General features: G+C 52.3%; 1 protein-coding gene across 1 annotated transcript in view; it reads right to left on the minus strand.

Moving 5' to 3' along the window:
- The window catches only part of LOC144724778 (disintegrin and metalloproteinase domain-containing protein 11-like), a 95,396-nt gene that overhangs the window by 26,172 nt on the left and 50,746 nt on the right, over positions 1 to 18,478 (minus strand). The window contains exons 18-20 of the mRNA XM_078604165.1: positions 7,764 to 7,844; positions 6,149 to 6,199; positions 5,687 to 5,750 (exon numbers count right to left, since the gene is read on the minus strand). Of these exons, the coding sequence (XP_078460291.1) occupies positions 5,687 to 5,750; positions 6,149 to 6,199; positions 7,764 to 7,844 (196 nt within the window). The remainder of the gene's footprint in view (positions 1 to 5,686; positions 5,751 to 6,148; positions 6,200 to 7,763; positions 7,845 to 18,478) is intronic.

Raw genomic sequence — 18,478 nt, forward strand, 5'->3', positions numbered from 1 at the left:
GGTCGGGGCACAGACACTCGTTCCTGGGGAGCGGGAACCTTTCATCCAGGTCCTTAATGCGGGCTTGCGTACCACCATCATCCCCCAAGGCACGGTGCTCGCTCATGCAACACCGGCACTCCTGGGGGACTCGGTGGTGGGCCACGTAGGGGATGCTCGTGTGCCCCACCTGCATTCAGCCCTCGATGATGAGTGGATTGATGCCCTGTGCGCCGGTTGCATTGACCTATCGGACTCCCAATGGGGTAAATTGCGCACGTTGCTCGGAGACTTCTTCGACGTCTTTAGCAAGGGAAAATTTGACATCGGGTGCACCTACCTGCTTAGTCATCACATCGATACGGGGGATGCGGCTCCTATTCGGCAGAATCCATTCCATCTCAGCCCCGCCGAAAAAGAGCATGTTCGGGTGGCCGTTAATGATATGTTCGCAGCAGATATCATTTCCCCATCCACCAGCCCTTAGGGGGTGCCGATCGTCCTCATTAAAAAAACAGATGGTAGCCTTCGGTTTTGCGTGGATTTCCGCCGTCTAAATAAGGTTTCCGTGGCCGATGCGTACCCCCTGCCCAGGATGGACGAGTCACTCAATGCCCTGGCTGGCGCACATTATTTTTCTAATCTCGACATTTTGTTGGGATTCTGGCAATTGCCTCTGGACGACGCTTCAAAACCCAAAACGGCGATCCGCACCCCACAGGGGCTCTTCGAATTCAACTGGCTGCCTATGGGTCTCCACTCGGCCCCAGTGACGTTCCAGCGCCTCATGGAGCTGGTCCTCGCTGGGCTCCAGTGGGAGACCTGCTTGATCTATTTATATAATGTCATCATTTTTAGCCGGACTTTCAAAGAGCACCTGGAACGACAGCGCGCCGTCTTTGAAAATATGCACGCGGCACGCCTCAAATTCAAACCACAGAACTGTTTTCTGCTGCGGAGCTGATTGTTAGCCAATCAGAAATTGCCACAGATCCCGCAAAAACCAGCTGCGTGCGTCCATGGCCGATCCCTACTTCAGTAGGGGACATGCGTAGCTTTGTAGGATTCGCCTCCTACTATCGGCGTTTCGTCGCGGGCTTCGCGTCCATTGCGAAGCCCCTTCACGCTCTTACGGCCAAGGGAGAAAAGTTCCATTGGGGTGAAGCAGAACAAGCCGCGTTTGACGCCCTTCGCAATGGCCTGGTTGATACCCCTCCCCTGAGTTATCCAGATTTTTCAGCGCTGTTCCTCCTGGATACAGACACTAGCAATACCAGCATAGGAGGGGTATTGTCTCAGGTCATTGATGGCGTGGAGCGTGTGGTCGCCTTCGGCAGTAGGGTGTTGTCGCCCGCTGAGCAACGATACTGCGTCACCCATCAAGAGCTGCTGGCTATCGTTTTCTTCGTACAGCAATACAGACCGTACCTGTACGGTAGACATTTTACCGTCCCCTCCGACCACGCAGCTCTCCAGTATGCTCTCCGGGTTGATCAGCCATCAGGTCAATTCTTCCACTGGTTAGAAGTCCTACAGGACTATTCGTATACTGTAGTCTACCATAAGGGTGTCCAACACGGAAACGCCAACGCGCTATCACGGTTGCATATATCGGAACGGTGCGCTTGCTTCATGGGGTCGGGCCGCTGCAAGCAGCCCATCGATAACGTGCCTCCTTCCCTCACTGCGGTGGCCGAGTGTGTGGTGGATCCCCCTCCGGAGCCCGCTGTGCCCGACGTGCAATATGCTTTGTTGGGCCTCAGCTCTGAGTGGGACCACCTCCACGTGGAGCACGGTTCCCTCCTTAGGATGCGCCGTCGAGCCGGCGAGGTCCACAGGCGAGCGGATCCCGAGGGCCCGGTCTCCCCTGCTCATGAGATGGGATGGCAGCGACCAAAAATAACAAGTTAGTCGTGCCCACATCCCTGCATGGGTGGGCTGTGTGGGCCGTTCACGAGCGCCTTTTACATCTGTAGATACAAAAAACCCTTGCCACACTCAGGCTGGATTTTTTCTGGTCGGGCATGGCGGGGGACGTCGCTAACTTGCTTCAAGGTTGCCCGCAGTGCGCTCGGCGGAAACCTCCGTCGAGACCGTCGTGTCCTCTTCAGTCCATTCATGTGTCCCGCGTGAATTAACTTGTTGCGCTTGATATCTTGGGCCCTTTTCCTGTCACTCCATGTGGTAATAAGTACCTATTGGTTGGGGTAGAGTACTTCACCTGCTGGCCTATGGCCTGGCCACTCCCCAATTAATCGGCAGCGGCCGTCATGGAGGCCTTTCTCCAGGGCTATGTCCTGGATAAGGGTGCTCTGGAGCGGCTGCTGACCGATCAAGGGAATCATTTTTCATCTACTTTGCTATGGGATGTCTGCAACCTTTGGGCACGTAAAAAGTTCGTACCTCACCTTACCATCCACAAATAGACAGCATGGTTGAGTGGCTACACAGGACACTTGCCTCCATGCTTAGCCACCAGGTGTCCGAATCACAGGAGCATTGGGATCTCCACATCCCCAGGGTCTTGCCCGCCTACCGAATGGCACCTCATGTGGCTACGGGTTTTTCCCCATTTTAGTTGATGTACGTCAGAGAGGCAAACCCCCCAGTGGATGTTCAATTGCGTGTCACGCAGACCTCCCCAAAATCCAAGGTTGCCGAACACATTCGGTGAAATGTTCGGAAGTTGGTTGAGGCGCGAGAGGCTGCAAAGCACAACTCGGAGGCCCGCCATTTAGCCAATGAGAGATTGCGGAACCACCGGGTTTCTACTCACAAGTGGTCTGTGGGTGACAGAGCATGGCTCCATTGCTGCCAGGTGCCCCTGTCAACGTTGCCAAAACTGTTGAAACCCTGGAGGGGCCCGGTCAACATTGTACGGGTCGTCTGGCCGCAGTGCGTGAAGGTCCGCCACGGGAAGCGGTGCTGGTTTGTGCACCCATCGCATCTTAAGCCCTTCTTTCCTCATCACATTACACCCACTCCATGCGGGGGCAGAGAGCGTGACGTGTCCGACAAGCCGAGCCGTGCAATCGCCGAGCCTAACCTTCAGCCCAGCCATGTTGTTGCTCCCTCAGATGCCTCGGGAGTAGCGCCTCGGCAGCGCGTTGCACCAACCACTACAGACGCCTCCCGCCCGCCTGACACACCACTGCAGGACCGCTGTCTTCCACTCCATGCAACCCCACGGCCACATCTTTCCCCCACTGCTTACGATGGTCCATCGACCAGAACTCGATCCAAATCAAAAACTTTTTCATGAACACTCCCGCGCTCATCCGGCCTCCGCAGCTTTGTCATCACCATCGGCCAGTTCATGTGGGTTGCGTCGTATGTTTGGAGTGCGCTGGTTCATGGTGGTTTGTGTATATTTCTGTGTATAATGTATATTTGTACAGGCGGGTTGGGTTATTTATGTGGGGGTGTTCGTTTTTCTTGTTGTTGATGATGTTTTTTTTTTATTGAGGCACACGTACTCGTTTTTAGTTCTTGCCGGTCTTTATTGTTATTTGACAGCCGGGACAGCTGTGTGCTACGAGGGGGGGGGGGGGTGATGTAGCGTCGGAAATACATAGCACACGCTGCCCTATGTACACCTACCTGTAGTTGCGGGCACGGGTCTGTAGGGGGTGCCACCCTGAGATAAATAGAGAGAGAGCCGGACTGCTGAGAGGCCGAGTTCCCCCTGCGACCCCAGGTGAGGGGTTGGGGGGTTATTCCAGAGCACCCTGGAAGGTTCCAGAAAGAGGGTGGTACCGGGGGCGGAGAGTCTCCGAGGTGGATATAAAAGACGGACCTCAGGACGGCTTGGGGGCAGTGCTCTGAAGACGAAGACTGAAGACCAGTTAGGCTAGGACCCTGGGGACCCCCGGGACCTGACATCCTTTTAAGGGCCGGGGCCGAGCGCGGGCCAGTGGTCGGGACCCGCACCTTGGCTGGGTCGGGTTAGCGTAGCCTCCTCTAGGTAGGACCCTGGGGACCCCCGGGACCGATGTCTCTTTAAAGGCCGGGGCTGAGCGCGGGCCAATGGTCGAGACCCGCACCTTGGCTGGGTCGGGTCAGCATAGCCTCCCCTTGGTCACTCTTAGCTGGAGAACTCAGAGCCCATAGTCCCAGTGATAGGGCACGTCAGCCCAGAGGCCATACCTCCCCAGGTAGCGGGGGGTTAAGGGCCTTGTGTTACGGTATTTAAATAAAACGTGTTGCCTCTAAGCTCCGTCTCAGGTCTCCTTAGGAACCCACTACACATGCACTGTTTCTGTAGCAACGTTACAGCATCCGAGAGGGCGACCGCCTTGAACCCCCCACACTGCACCCCCCACATGTGATAAGGAGGAGACCTTTATACTAGCATAAGAAGAATTATTACGGCCTTTTGTTTCTGTACAGGAAGCATAATTGCAAGCGTTGGCACATTGAGCGTTGTAATTAGGTAACCATGATTTAAACTAAGGTCGGTACTGTGTAGTAACAGCTGTACCTTCGCATTGACGCCCATGAATTATAGCCTAACAGCTTATTGGGCTCTTCCTGTTTAAATAAATACCTTTGAATACATATAGTGCATCCATCTAATTATCGTATTTTGTACTAAGCATTGAAATGTGTGTGGGAGTCTCAACAGATTCCAAGGTAATTTTCACGACCAATATTATCCATAATAGAGGTTGTTTTTTTGTTATACTCTGGTTGTTGCCTGATTATGCTGGTTGTAATTACCGGCGAAACGTCGTACTCAAATTGTAAATGTTGTGGGTTTCCTCTCCAAAACACCGGTGTGCTGAAGTAGTAACTAATTGGCACGTCTTGTTTACGTGACAAACCTTACTAATTGGCCGTGTCAGGTGGTGGTGGTGTTGGTGGGTTTAATGGCACATTTATATTTATGGAGATTCCAAAGTAGTTAGATGTGCTGTGATAAAAAATAAGTCAGTGTCTGTACCCATATAATCAAAGGAGCTCATATCAGCAGGTAATGTTGGCCCAGTAATGGGAATTATACATTTCTATAGCGGAGGCCAGTTCATGTATTAACACAACAAATTTTAACTGTGTTAAAATGTCAGCAGTTTATATACGGCCAAATCTTTTGAACTTAAGAAACCGATGACGAGTGTGCTACACGTGTCTAATTGGAATACATCAGCTTGCAGAGAATATTTTTGTATTCGGTAAGCATTACGATAAACTGTGAAAACAAGGCTGTTTGGAACTAAAATTTGCACATTTTTAAATTCCACCATGTTTACCAGTGCATGGTAAGTTTTGCATGAACTATGGAATTTTGTGTTGTGGTGCTTGTACAGTCCTGTGGGTAGCGGGGACCCGATTTGGATTCCCGCTCACAACCAACACCAGTGATGATTTTCTAAACCGGTCCTGGACCTCCCCCAGGTCGACTCATCCCAAGATGAGTACTTGGTGCGGTTTGTAAACATCGCCACTAGGGCATGGTGCTGGCCACCCAACCTTCTCGTGTGCCACAGTGCCGGCCTTCACAGGTGCTACTCGCTAAGAGCACTTGCCCCAACAGTCTGTTAAGGGTTATGGGGGGGAATCTTTGTCTTTGCACAGTACTGTACACAACTCACCCTGGACACCACTCATTTAACAAAATCACGGATATATGTGGCAAAGACCTGTGAAGAGTGCCACCACAGCAATGTTGGGATTTGCCAAGCATGAAACAATGAAATACGCTACTCACGAGATCCCCATATGTACTTGCAATGTCCATCTCGTGACTTGCACTCTCCTTGATAGCAGCGTCCCTGGAGGACGCACAGTGACAGTTGGTCACAGTCAACATGATGTGGCTCGGTAGCGCAGCAAGGTGGCTCATCGACAGCACTCGTGGCTCACAACATGAAGTGCCTGGGTCCGATTCCCGAATCGGGTGCCTTTCTTTGAGGAATTTGTTTGTTTTCCCCCTGTTCTGCGTGGGTTTCCTCTGGTCTCTCCAGTTTCCTCCCAAAGCTAACAAAAACGCCACACACTGTAACTGGTATTGGCCAAACATCCCAATACTGGAAAAAAATACCTGCAAATTACTCACTTGATATAAAAAAGTGAGGCCTTCCTGAGAAAACAAGCTTAAAACTGGAATAAAATAAGATGAAGCTTGCAGTACAATGATTTTAAAGATGATGGCAGCAAGCAATGATCGTACCTGCTGGTCGTTGCACCAGTATCCATCTTGCTTGTGCACATTTTCTGGACACTAAAACGAGACGCAGTGAAACGACACAGACACAACCTCATCTACACAGAGGTCACGCGCAAAAAAAAAAAACATCCCCAAAATCGCGACGAGCATTGTCACACTCACACGATGAAATGCAAAGGGGATGGAGCATGCGCCGATATATTAATGAAGTTAATTTGTACATTCATGCACTGAGTCAGACTACTTTTGCAAATGAGACTATCCTAGCTTCTTAAGGTCCAACCTGGTTAAATAAAATAACCTTTCACTGTGAAAAATGTTCATGCAGTAATTCAACAGAGACCAATAAGGCGTTAGTTATCAATGTTCTGTATTTAAAAAATCACAGCAGAAAAATGTGTTCTCTGCAGATACATTAGCCGAGGCACTTGCCACAAGCAGTGTGGCAGACCCAGCCTACTACATCCCAGCGCACTGCTGTGGAGTTTCCATCGCCAGCTTTATACCCCGAAAAAGTAAACTGCACTTGGGTTAAACTTCTCCCATTGATGTCCCCGGGCACAGGGCTTCAATTCGAAGGGAGGTAAAATCAGCAGAGCAGAGAGGATTATCGATACATTTGGCATCAACATTAGGGTCTGCAGCCACCAGGGACATGGAAATAATGAACAACTTTTTGAAAAGAGACAAAAAAACTCAACAGATTTGTCAAGAACACCTCAAAGAATAAAAACGTTAACACTTTGGTGATTGAAGGAGGTGACTGGGGGTGGGAGGCTTGAGGAGTGAGAAGGTTCCATTGGGATCAGGCGTGGAGGTGGAGTTCGTGAGAGTCACTCTGCTTATTTGGCCTGTCTCTGCGCCGTAAAAAAGGGCTATTGCCTGAAACGTGGCTTATCGTAAACTTTTTTTTCTTTGCAAGGCCCAAGTAGTAGTATTTTTGTTGTTATTGGTGAGTGTGTTGAGTGTTTTTGTTGTTGTCTGTGCTTGTGCACCACTGCCAACACAGCATCATCATCATAATATTTTTTTAAAAGGTGGCTTGAAAATAGACACGGAGGAACACAGAAAATAGCGAAACTATAAATGAAATGTCCGACATTGTTAAAGATAAACCCCAGAATTTCCAGATATATTTCTGTAATCGACTTCCCTGGGTACACGTTCTGCTGCGTGTGTTTTTTCATTTGTGTCCCTCCGGCAAGGAATTTTCATTTTAACTTTAAATTTGTACGCCACGGTGGCTAGGAGATGTTTACTACCTCGCCTGGTATACAGGAGGTCATGGGTTCTATTCCGACCCCGACGCTTGCTGTATATTAGGAGTTTGCACCCCGTGGTCGCATGGATTTTTCTCCGGGTCTTCCGGTTTTTCCCTCCACATTTAGAACCAACACGCATTTCGAGTATTTGGTTGCTATAAATTTCATCATTTGTGATAGCCAAGTCGCTTCTGAAAAAATGTATATAGTTGAGTGGGCTGGGCCTTACCTGGTAACAATTAAACATAGTTTTAGTTTCGTTTTTAATTTGTAACCAGAGTGGAGGTGGCTCCCACCACTGGCACCACACACGCACTCTGGCAAAGGAACAGAGGAGGACACCGTCTGGGGCTCACCTGGCTGGAATCTCCCGTGCACGTTTCGTTGACGTCACAATCATTCACCGCCTCCCGACACACTTCTCCCCGGGAAAGCAACTGCAGAAGAGGGATGTGGGTTACCACCAATGCAGGTAAAGTACAATTTGGCCATTCTTGCGGAACGTGGGAATACACTTTACGTTGAAGTGATAGAAGCCAGAGTTGTGGAAACAAAATTAAGTTCCACTAAAACACCGGTTATGCGTACGGAACACAACACATCCAGCAGTTCAGATGAGAAAGGAAGAGAGCTGCCACAGCGGTGAAACTGCTATCACATGGGGAATTGCGATCCAGAGGTCGCCAGTTTAATTAAATCTCGCAGTGCGACAGTTGAAACAATGAGGTAACGTTACTTTCATTCACCATTAAAATCCCACGGAGATTGGTCACCGGTTTCTGACTTTTGGAACTGGTAACCAATTCTGAAAAGCGCTTACCCATTTACAGGTTGTTCGTTGAGCAACCCGAGTATGAACTACATAGAACAACAACAAAAAATCACACTTCGGTCCACAAAGCTGCTCACACTAAATATGTACAGCTTGGGCTTTGACGAGCGTGCAAGCAGTTGCACAATTTCTGGCACATGATGCGTGCGCAGGTTTCACAAGATCTAGACCTCATCGTCACGAGCGTGTGCTTGCACAAAACCACATCGACACATGCATTCGCAAATTGCTCATGCAGTTACACTCGTACAAACAAAGACAAAGATCCCTCACGTAGCCTTAACAGACTTTTGAGACAAGTAGTGAAAGCGAGAACTTATGAAGGTCGGAACGGCACGCAAAGGGGGTGGGTGGCCAGCACCAGGTCCAGCCGCCTTTGTCTCCCTGGTGGCGATGTTTGCACATTGCACCAGGTACTCAATTGTGGCTGAGTCGATCTAGGGGAGGCCCAGGATCGGTTGAAATAATCGTAACTGGTGTTGGCCATGAGCGGGTTTACAGCGCAGCGCGCTAACCGTTGAACTACCGCTCCCCCGGACATACACACGCCACACACACATGTGCAAACGCAAGTCAAATACAATTCACACCTAGACGATTCCCTCGCATGAACAGCAGCAGCGACACTGTGAAATTGGTCGTCACAACAATGGATGGTGGAAGCAAATTCTACTCTGTCAGAAAAATGTGCTTTTCACTGTGCCGAAAACAAAGAAGGCATCACAGGGCCCTACTCGCACTCGTGGACACTCTCTGGATGTAGTCTGCTCCACTGGCTTCCCATTGCCGATGCAGGCCTATCTGATCACCCTGCACTAATCTTCGAGATGCCCTCACCTTGCTCACTCTCTTCCCGTCAACGCCAGATTTCTTATCGCCTGCTAAACTCCATTACTTCCGTATCAATTACGGATGTCTTTGCCCTTCCCTTCCTCTCTGTGAGCCCAGCCTCCCCTTTGTCGAGGAGACTGCTTTGTTAATTCCACTCTTTTGCACATTTTAGATCACCGAGCTCCTCTCATGACCCAACTCATTTCCACCACGAAGCCCTCCCCATGGTATTCAGCAGAGGTGGGACAAAGTCATTGTTATGCAAGTCCAAGTCGAGTCGCAAGTCATCAAATTCATGACTCGAGTCTGACTCGAGTCCAAGTCACATGACTCGAGTCCACATCTCATAGGTGGGACAAAGTCATTGTTATGCAAGTCCAAGTCGAGTCGCAAGTCATCAAATTCATGACTCGAGTCTGACTCGAGTCCAAGTCACATGACTCGAGTCCACACCTCTGGTATTCAGTCGAGCAACGGACGATGAAGTCAATGGCTCATAAATCAGAGAGGGTCTGGAGGAAGTGAGGTCTTAACCATCCATCAAATGCTCTTTAAAACATCACTCCGCAACAACAAGGATGCTATCTCTAAAGCAAAATATATACGTCTTGCAGCCATGATTGCCACTGGAAATAATACTCCGAGAGTTCTATTTGCCACTGTTAATCACCTTCTGAATGCAGGCCAGCAGGTTAATCTCAAATGATCATTGCAATTTGCTGCAACAGTTTTTTTCCTGACAAAATCACCACCATCGGCTCTTGATTACTGTCGACACCAATGGTCCCTCTCCCTCCTAATTTCCACAAACCTCTTTTTACCTCGCCTGGTATACAGGAGGTCGTGGGTTCAATGCAAACCCTGATGCTTGCTCTAAGATTTGATAGCCAGGTCACTTCTGAAAAAGAGCTATATCGTTCACTGGTAAAATAAAACTAGTTTATAGTTTTAAGGGCACGGTATTAGCCGAGTTCTCTAGTTATCACTCTTTCTAAACTTACCGCACTTATTGCCAGGTCTCATGTCCTACTTGTCGTCCTTCTAGACCCTTTCCCTACCGGACAACGTAGGCAGAATCTTTGCTCCTTTGGTCCCCTTTGCTTTAGATCTATTCAGCAGGCCCCTCAACACTCGGTACGGTTCCCTCCATTTTCAAGACGACAGAAAGTTGCACTGCTTTGTGAAGAAAGCTGGCTGAGACCTGGAACTCCCCCAGCAATTTCTGTCCAAGTTCAAATCTCCCACATTTGTCCAAAATACCTGAGCATGACGTGGCCGCAGGGTTTCATCAGAATGTATCCTTTGTACGGCACCACTAAAGACAGCTCTGCGAGGGTCGCCAATGATTTGCTAACATGTGCAGACGAAGGTTTCCCTAGCAATTCTTGTTGATCTAATCACATATTTTTATACAACTGTAGAAGAGTTCCAGCCCCGGTTAAGTCTTGAACCTCGTCTTTATTACGTCTTCCGCACAGCACTTCACACATCAGGGAATCACTCCGTTCAGGCTCCCCAAACCCCCTTCTATCCTTCCCTTTATTCTCTTCACTATCCTCTCTGGAATTTTCTATGATTCTCCACCAATCCCATTCATTTCTCCCAACGGTTCCCCGACCAACCCTGCATTTCCATTTAGTTTTCCCTGACGACCAATCTATTTTTTTCCTGCCCTGTTTACAAACTGGGAAACTGAACTAGGCCCAAGTTCCCATGGAAATGGTACCAGGCTGTGTCAGCACTGAATTATGAAAGATGAAAGTAAGAACAAGTGATCTCTCCACGTCTGTCAACTCAATCCTTCAGATCCTCTCCCCACATCCCTTAGGACTCCCTCCATTTTGTGTGTGTAGTTTCTGTTTTCATGGTATTCTCTGTTACGTTCCCATGCACGTTAATTTTCTACACAGACACACACACACACAGCTATGTTTCGTCCCTTTAACACGTAGGCTTTCGCGACCAATATTATTCATAATCAACGTTTTTGGGTTTAGATCGCGTTATTTATAAATGTGTCGTAACCCTCCACCACCCCAATCAGTAAAAAAGTGTCACGTTGACAAAAGACAAATAAATGGTAAAATAACACACAGCGTTTACAGAAAGCAAACGCACACTGATGCCTATCTGAATGCAGATTCACATCATCACCCAGCTCAGAAATCCTCTCTTATCAAGACGCTCATACATCGGGCTAAAACAGTGTCAGATGGTGAAAGTCTAGTGAGAGAGATTAAACATGTTAAAGAAGCACTAAGACAGAATGGCTACAATAATGCTCAAATTAACAGAGCACTAAATGCCAAATCGCGATCGCAAAGCAACACTGCTGAAAGCGATCAGATTATCGAAACAATAAAAATACCATTTATCTCAGGAGTAACTGACAAATTAGCCCGTGTTTTGCAAAAGCAAAACATTACAGTAAGATTTGGTACAGTACACAAAATTCAACAACTAGTAACGTGCACTAAAGACGAATTACCTAAATTATCAACAGAAGGTGTATATTGGATTAATTGTGTACGTGGCAGATGCTATATTGGACAGACAGGGCGTAACGTTAGTGTAAGACTAAAAGAACACCAGAGAAATATTAAACTATTGCAATCACAACTGTCGGCAGTGGCAGAACATGCATGCCACCAGGGACACTCAATTGATTTTGACAACGTTGAAGTATTGTGTAAAACTAGTTACTACTGGCAAAGACTAATTATATAATACATTGAAATTGAGAGAAACAGAAATAACTTTAATCGCTCAGACAGCGTATTATTAAATAAGATACATTACAATTCCTTATAAGGGAAACAAACACTAACTGATTACTAATGTAGCATAATCACAATAAAACACATGCCAAATGATTACTAATCTACAACTCGCATCGTAACAATAGCCTGATTACTAATCTAGTATATACTGTAATTACAATAACCCCCCCTCAAATCTTTGCACCTGACGAATTAATGAGTTAATGATGACGTCACCTTGCTGCTGCTCTATATAAGAACGGGAGACACAGCAGAGCCTCACCATTCTGGCGAATTGCCCGATGACGCTGAACGCAAATACCAGCGAAACGCGTTCCTGAACCGGTTCTCCCTGATACACTGCTGCGGCTCGTCGGTGTCCCGTGGGTTCTCCAGCCACCCCGGGGTGTGCGAGGGCCCCAGACCGGGTGGTCTGGGGTGGCCTTGCTGCCGGAGGGTGGGTGAGCCGCGGGCGCTGTGGGAGGAGTGACCCAGCTGCAGCGAGCACATGGAGATGGAGACGGAATCGCGGCGCACGGCGCAGCCTGAGGAAGACGCCCGGGGCGCTGCGAGAGACCGTAGGAGCGGGGCGGGCCCGTCTGGTGCGAGGGTGATGTCGGGTGAGGCGCAACAAGGGAAGAGAGTGGGGGGGGTGGAGGGGTTGGGGAGCGCGGGGAGGGAGGAGCGGGGAGGAGAACGAGGGTGAGCGCCGGGAGGAGGGGGTGGGAGTACCCCCGATCGGAAGGGGGAGGAAGGGGCAGGAGAGGCGCCCGCAGCCCAGGGGCCGGGAGGGGGGCAGTGGAGGTAGAAGACGGCGGGGGTTGGCCCGGTGGGTGCGGGGAGGCCCGGCGGGGGAGCGGGGAGGTGGCGCGGTGGAGCTGGGGCGGGCCTGACCCCGTTGCAGGCCAAGAGGCACAACTGCGTGCGGGTCGAGTTTAAGGAAGATGTGGAAGAGGGGGTCACCCTGGACAGGACGACCTTCGTGAGGTCGGTTGTGCTGGGAATGCTGCAGGTGGAGGTGGAGGACTTGTACTGCCTGATTGCCCTGCCGGGGGGGAGGGCATTCGACGTGAGCTTCACCACCAACATCCTGCTGCAAAAATTCCTTGCCCGTTTCGAGGAGAAGGCGGGGGAGAAGCCGCTGGCGTCTATGAGGACGCGGTTGCTATCGGACCTGGAGACGAAGGTCGTGACCGTGTTCCTTTATAATGAAGCGTTGCATGATCAGGACGTGGAGGTGTGGCTGCGGCAGCACTGTGTGGTCCTGTCGGGCTGCAAGAGGGTGCTGGATGCGGCGGGGATATGGACGGGGGCCAGGCAGTGGAGGGTGCGTCTGAAGACGGAGGGGGGGGCACTGAAGCATGTCCCGAGTGCTCTGAACATCGGCGGAAACAGGGGCTATGTGGTGTACGCGGGACAGCCCAAGCTGTGCAGGAGGTGTGGGGGAGGGGGGCACCTGGCAGCAGCATGCGTGGCGCGCGTTTGCTACAGGTGCAGGGCGCTGGACCACACGGTGGAGGAGTGCGGGGAGCCAGCCCTTTGCAACCTGTGCGGCAGCAGAGCGCATTTGTACAGGACCTGCCCAGAATCCTACGCTAACAGGGCGCGGGCATGGCGGAGTGGCCAGGTGGAGGAGGCGACGGAGGCTGCCGGACGGGAAGCGGGCCGGGAGCGGGAAGGGGAAGGGAAAGGGGAGGTGGAGGAACCGCGGCCCCCCGAGGAGGGTGAGGGAGGGGGATCGGCGGGGGAGGGAGCACCACCACCACTGGAGGGGGCGGAGGAGGGAAGGGGAGACAGCATGGAGGGGGAGGGAGGGGGATCGGCGGGGGAGGGAGCACCACCACCACTGGAGGGGGCGGAGGAGGGAAGGGGAGACAGCATGGAGGACTCGGGAACGCCGCTGGGGAACTGGTCGGAGGTGACAGGAGAGGAGGGCGAGGTGGGGCAGCGGGTGGAGGAAGGGGCGGATGAAGCATGGGAGGAAGTGGGGGGGAGGAAAAGGAAGCGAGACAGAGTCCTGATAGGAGCTAGTCCCCAGGAAGACACGAGCCCTTCAGGATCCGCGCCGGACTCGGGAGAGTCGGGGTGGAGGTGGGGGGAAGGGGGGGAACGTTTGATCCGGGGAAAGCCCCGTAAATCAAAGGGGAGGAAAACGGTTAAGGGGAAGGCGGGCAAAGGCAGGAGGAGGGAGCGCGCGCCGGAGTCCGACACGGGATAAATCACGCCCCGGCATGGACATATCCGCAGCATCGGTCAATGTGAGAGGGATGAAGGGGAAGGGAAGGAGGGGGGCAATCATGCAGTGGCTGCAGCTCACCAGAAGCGATGTAATCTTCCTCCAGGAATGTCACCTCCCCTACACCCTAGGGTCGGAGGCTCTGCTGGACGGATGGAAGGGACAGTACTTTTGGTCTGGCAGCAACGAGAGCAGGTGCACAGGTGTGGTCACCCTTATAGGAAGACGGGGAATGAGTGTAGAAGGGACCCAGGAAATAATACCGGGTCGGCTTCTCTGTCTAGACGCTACTTACCAGGGCGTGCAGCTTCGGCTGATAAACGTGTACGCCCCGGTACGGTGCATGGAAAGGAAGGAGGTGTGGGAGAGCCTGGCGGGCCTACTGGCCACCAGGAGGCAGGTCATCGTGGGGGGCGATTTTAATTGCCCGTTAGGCCTGGCGGACCTGGTGTCAGTGAAGGGGAGGAGGAAGTTAGATTCCTCTTCCAGGGAACTGAGGGAGCTGATGGGGACCTTTGGGATGGTGGATACGTTCAGGAGGATGCACGGCACGCGGCCAGAGTTCACGTGGGCGGACAAGAGTGGGGGAGCACAGTCACGCATTGACTTTATCTTCGTTTCCGACAAGGTAAACGTGGGCAGCGCGGGGGTGGAACCTTTTCCCCTCTCGGATCACAGAATGGTGGTGGCGGAGCTTGTGATCCCGGGGGGGGTGAAGAGGGGGAAGGGCGTGTGGAAGATGAATGTGGGCTTGCTGGCGGAGCAGGAGTTGGTGGAGGATTTCAAGCGAGCGTATGCCACCTGGAGGACGCTGCAGGTGTGCTTCCCCACGAGGGTGGAGTGGTGGGGGCATGTAAAGTGTAGGATCAGAACGTTCTTTCAGTGTTACAGTAGAAGAAAGGGGGTGGGTAGGGATTTGAGACAATGGAACGCTAGGTTAGAAAGGCTGTATGGGCTGCTAGGGCTAGGGTTCCCGGTGGGAGAAAGGATAGCAGAGATGAAGGGGAGGGTAGCCTCAGTCCTGGAAAAGAGGGCTAGGCAATTAGTGTATAGGGCGAGGGTCAGGGCAACAGAGGATAGGGAGCAGTGTACACGTTTTTTCCTTAAGGCGGGTAGGGAGGGAGACAATGAAATGAGGGAGCTGGTTAGTCCTACTAGGGGTAGACAGGTGACGACGGAAGGGATGATTAGTGTAGCGGAGGACTTTTATGGGGAGTTGTATAAAGGGAAAGGGATAGATGGGGGGCGGCGGGAGGAGCTGCTGGGAGCATTGGCGAAGAGGGTTGAGAACCCGGAGGCGCTAGGGGAGAGGATTCAATGGGAGGAAGTGGAAGGGGCGGTGAAGGGGCTGAACAAGAACAGGACCCCAGGCCCGGACGGGATCCCGGCGGACTTTTACATAAAATTCTGGGAACTCCTGAAGGAGGATGTTGTGCAAATTTGTAGGGAAACGTTGGAGGAGGGGCAGGTACCGGACGACATGCAGGAGGGCCTGGTGACACTGATTTATAAAGGGAAGGGGGAGCGTAGGGACCTGGGAAGTTGGAGGCCAATAACCCTCCTGAACGCGGACTATAAGATCGTGGCAAGGGTGGTGGCAGGGCGACTGGGGAAGGTGGTGGGTGAGGTGGTGGGGCCGGACCAGACGTGTGCGGTCCCGGGGAGGAGGATCGCGGACACTTTGGTGGTCTTGAGGGAGGCGATTGAAGGCGAGAGAGAGAGGGGGTGTCCGTTGGGGATCCTAAGTCTGGACCTGGACAAGGCCTTCGACCGCCTCTCTCATGAATTCATGCTGGCGGTGATGGAGAGGATGGGGGTGTGCGGGCCCCTGGTGGAGTGGGTGAAGCGACTCTATGGGGGGCTCAGGGCCAGGCTCCTGATAAATGGGGAATGCTCCGGGATCATCCCAGTGGGATCGGGGGTGCGGCAGGGATGCCCGATGTCCCCAGTGCTATTTGTCATGTGCATGGAGCCGCTGGCGCAGATGATAAGGAATGACCAGAGGATTGGGGGGGTGGTAATACCGGGGAGCAAGGAGCAGGGAAAGGTGACCCTGTACATGGACGACGTGGCCGTGCTATGCAGGGACGTGGCATCGGTATGGAGGGCAATGGAGGGGATGGGGAGGTTCTGCGCGGCCTCCGGATTGAAGGTCAGTGTGGGGAAAAGTCAGCTCATGGTTTTTGGAGACCCGAGGCTTTTCGAGGGTCGGCCGCCGGAGCTGAGTCTACAAACAGAGGGGATAAAGATACTGGGGGTGTTTTTCTGTGGGGATAGGATGGGGGAAGGTAACTGGGAGAAGGGGGTGAGGAAGGCAAAGGGCTGCCTGGGTAAGTGGGCTGGGAGGCGGCTCACGATGGCCGGTAGAATTATGGTGGTTAAAACAGAAATATTACCACCCCTAAACTACTTGGCGCAGGTGTACCCGCCAGGTGGGAGGGAGGCTAAGGCCTTGACCACGGCGATTTTCAGGTTTATCTGGGGGGGAGGGATGGAGAGGGTGAGGAGGGCCGTGGTGTGTCTGCAGGTCCAGAATGGGGGGAGGGGTGCCCCAAATGTGGGGTATACCCTGCAATCGACCTTTGTCTGCAATGCGCTGCGGCTGTTCTTCTCTGCGGAGCCGCGGGGCAAGGCAGCGTGGTATATGAGGTACCGACTGACGTGGCGGTTGCGGGGGCTCGGGATGACTGAGGCAGGAAGGAGCACCCCTTTGGACTGGCCGGGGGGCTGGGTTAGCGACGTGGTGGGGAGCTACGTCGGGCAGCACGGCCTGAGCCGGTGGGGGGGTCGGTGGGCCCCCAGGGAGGTGCGGGCTGCGGTGGAGAAGGAGGAGGCCTGTGACGAGGTGGCCGGTGCGAGGAGGGAGACGCACGGGAAGATTTGGAGGAATGTGGCGTCGGCAGTGCTCACGAAGGAGCAGCGGGACCTGTCATGGCTGGCTGTCCGAGACAGGTTGGAGACGCGGGGTTTCTTGTACAGCCGCCAAATGGCGCATACCCCCAAGTGCCCGAGGGGCTGCAACGCGGATGAAACTGCGGCGCATGTGATGGTGGCGTGCCCTTTCGCCCAGGAAGTCTGGAGGAGGAGTAAGCCGTTGCTGGCCCGTTTCGCTCTATCAAGGGTGACGGCACGGGACGTCATGTGGGGAGAGCTGCGGGGGGTGGGGAGGGAGGACAGGGACCGGGTGTGGGCTGTAATAGGAGCGACGAAAGAGGCGCTGTGGAAAGCGCGAAAGAAGGGGCTGGAGGGGTCCCTGACGTCCCCGTTGGAGACATGCTATGCTGCGAGGAGACTGTTGGAAAGGGTGGTAGAGATGGACCAAGGGAAAATGGGGCGCGAGGCCGCAAGGGAACGATGGAAGTGGCCGCTGCCCAGGGTGGGCTAGGGCGGGGGGGGGGGTGGGAGGTCCTCGCCGGCATCCGGGGGTGAAGGTGTGCATGGCTGGAAGGGGAGGCTTCCCCTCCGATGCTGTGGCACGGGTGATCCCGGCCCAGAGGATGGGTCGGTGACTGAGCGGGACCTTTAGGGCGCGAGTGAGGGGGCGCCCCCTCGGGTTTCGGTTTGTTTTTCGGTTTGTTGTCACCGCCGAGATACTGAATAAAACTTAAAAACCGCAATTACCAGCGAAACGTCGTACTCAAATTGTAAATGTTGTGGTTTCACGCTTCAACACACCGGTGGGCTAAAGCAGTGAACTATTTGTCTTTTGTCAACGTGACACTTTTTTACTGATTGGCCGTGTCGGGTGGTGGAGGGTTACGACACATTTATAAATAACGTGATCTAAACCCAAAAACGTTGATTATGAATGTTTCGTCCCTGTGTACCCTACAATTCCCCCTGCCCCTCTCTCTCTCTGTTTCATATACCTCTCTATCCATCTCAATCATTGTATATTTCTAGCATCTCTCCATCAATTCGCGAGCTCCGCACACGATGTACGTGACTAGACGGCTCTCTCTGCCTTTTCAATTGCCCCACACATCACGCCCACCAACATCATCATCACCTCGCCTTATTCCAGCTGCACCCTGACTCCGAATCCACGTCGACGACGACACGTCTCATCTCCCCACAGCTCTCTTAACGTTTTCAGGATCTAATTGACCTTTCCTTCTTTAATTGAATCTCTCATCACTGACCAGCTCTCCCACTCTCCTCCCATCTCTATCCCTCTCAAGTCTTCTTAGCACCTGTCTTCATCTCCCTAATTGTTACGGTATTTTGTTGTTCTTATAATTTAACTTTTTTACGTAAACAACATCACGTGCCCACTGTACACATGTTCACCGTAACAAGTCCCTGGTTGTCAAATGTAGCCGGTCACCGTATGACTGACACTCGCCACACGTGAGAAAGTAACTTTTGGTATCACTGTCAGTAACAGCGACTTCGTGGACAATTGCAATGCGG

Source organism: Lampetra planeri, chromosome 21 (genome assembly GCF_965212315.1).
Source record: "Lampetra planeri chromosome 21, kcLamPlan1.2.h2, whole genome shotgun sequence".
In the NCBI taxonomy this organism is placed as follows: Eukaryota; Metazoa; Chordata; class Hyperoartia; order Petromyzontiformes; family Petromyzontidae; genus Lampetra; species Lampetra planeri.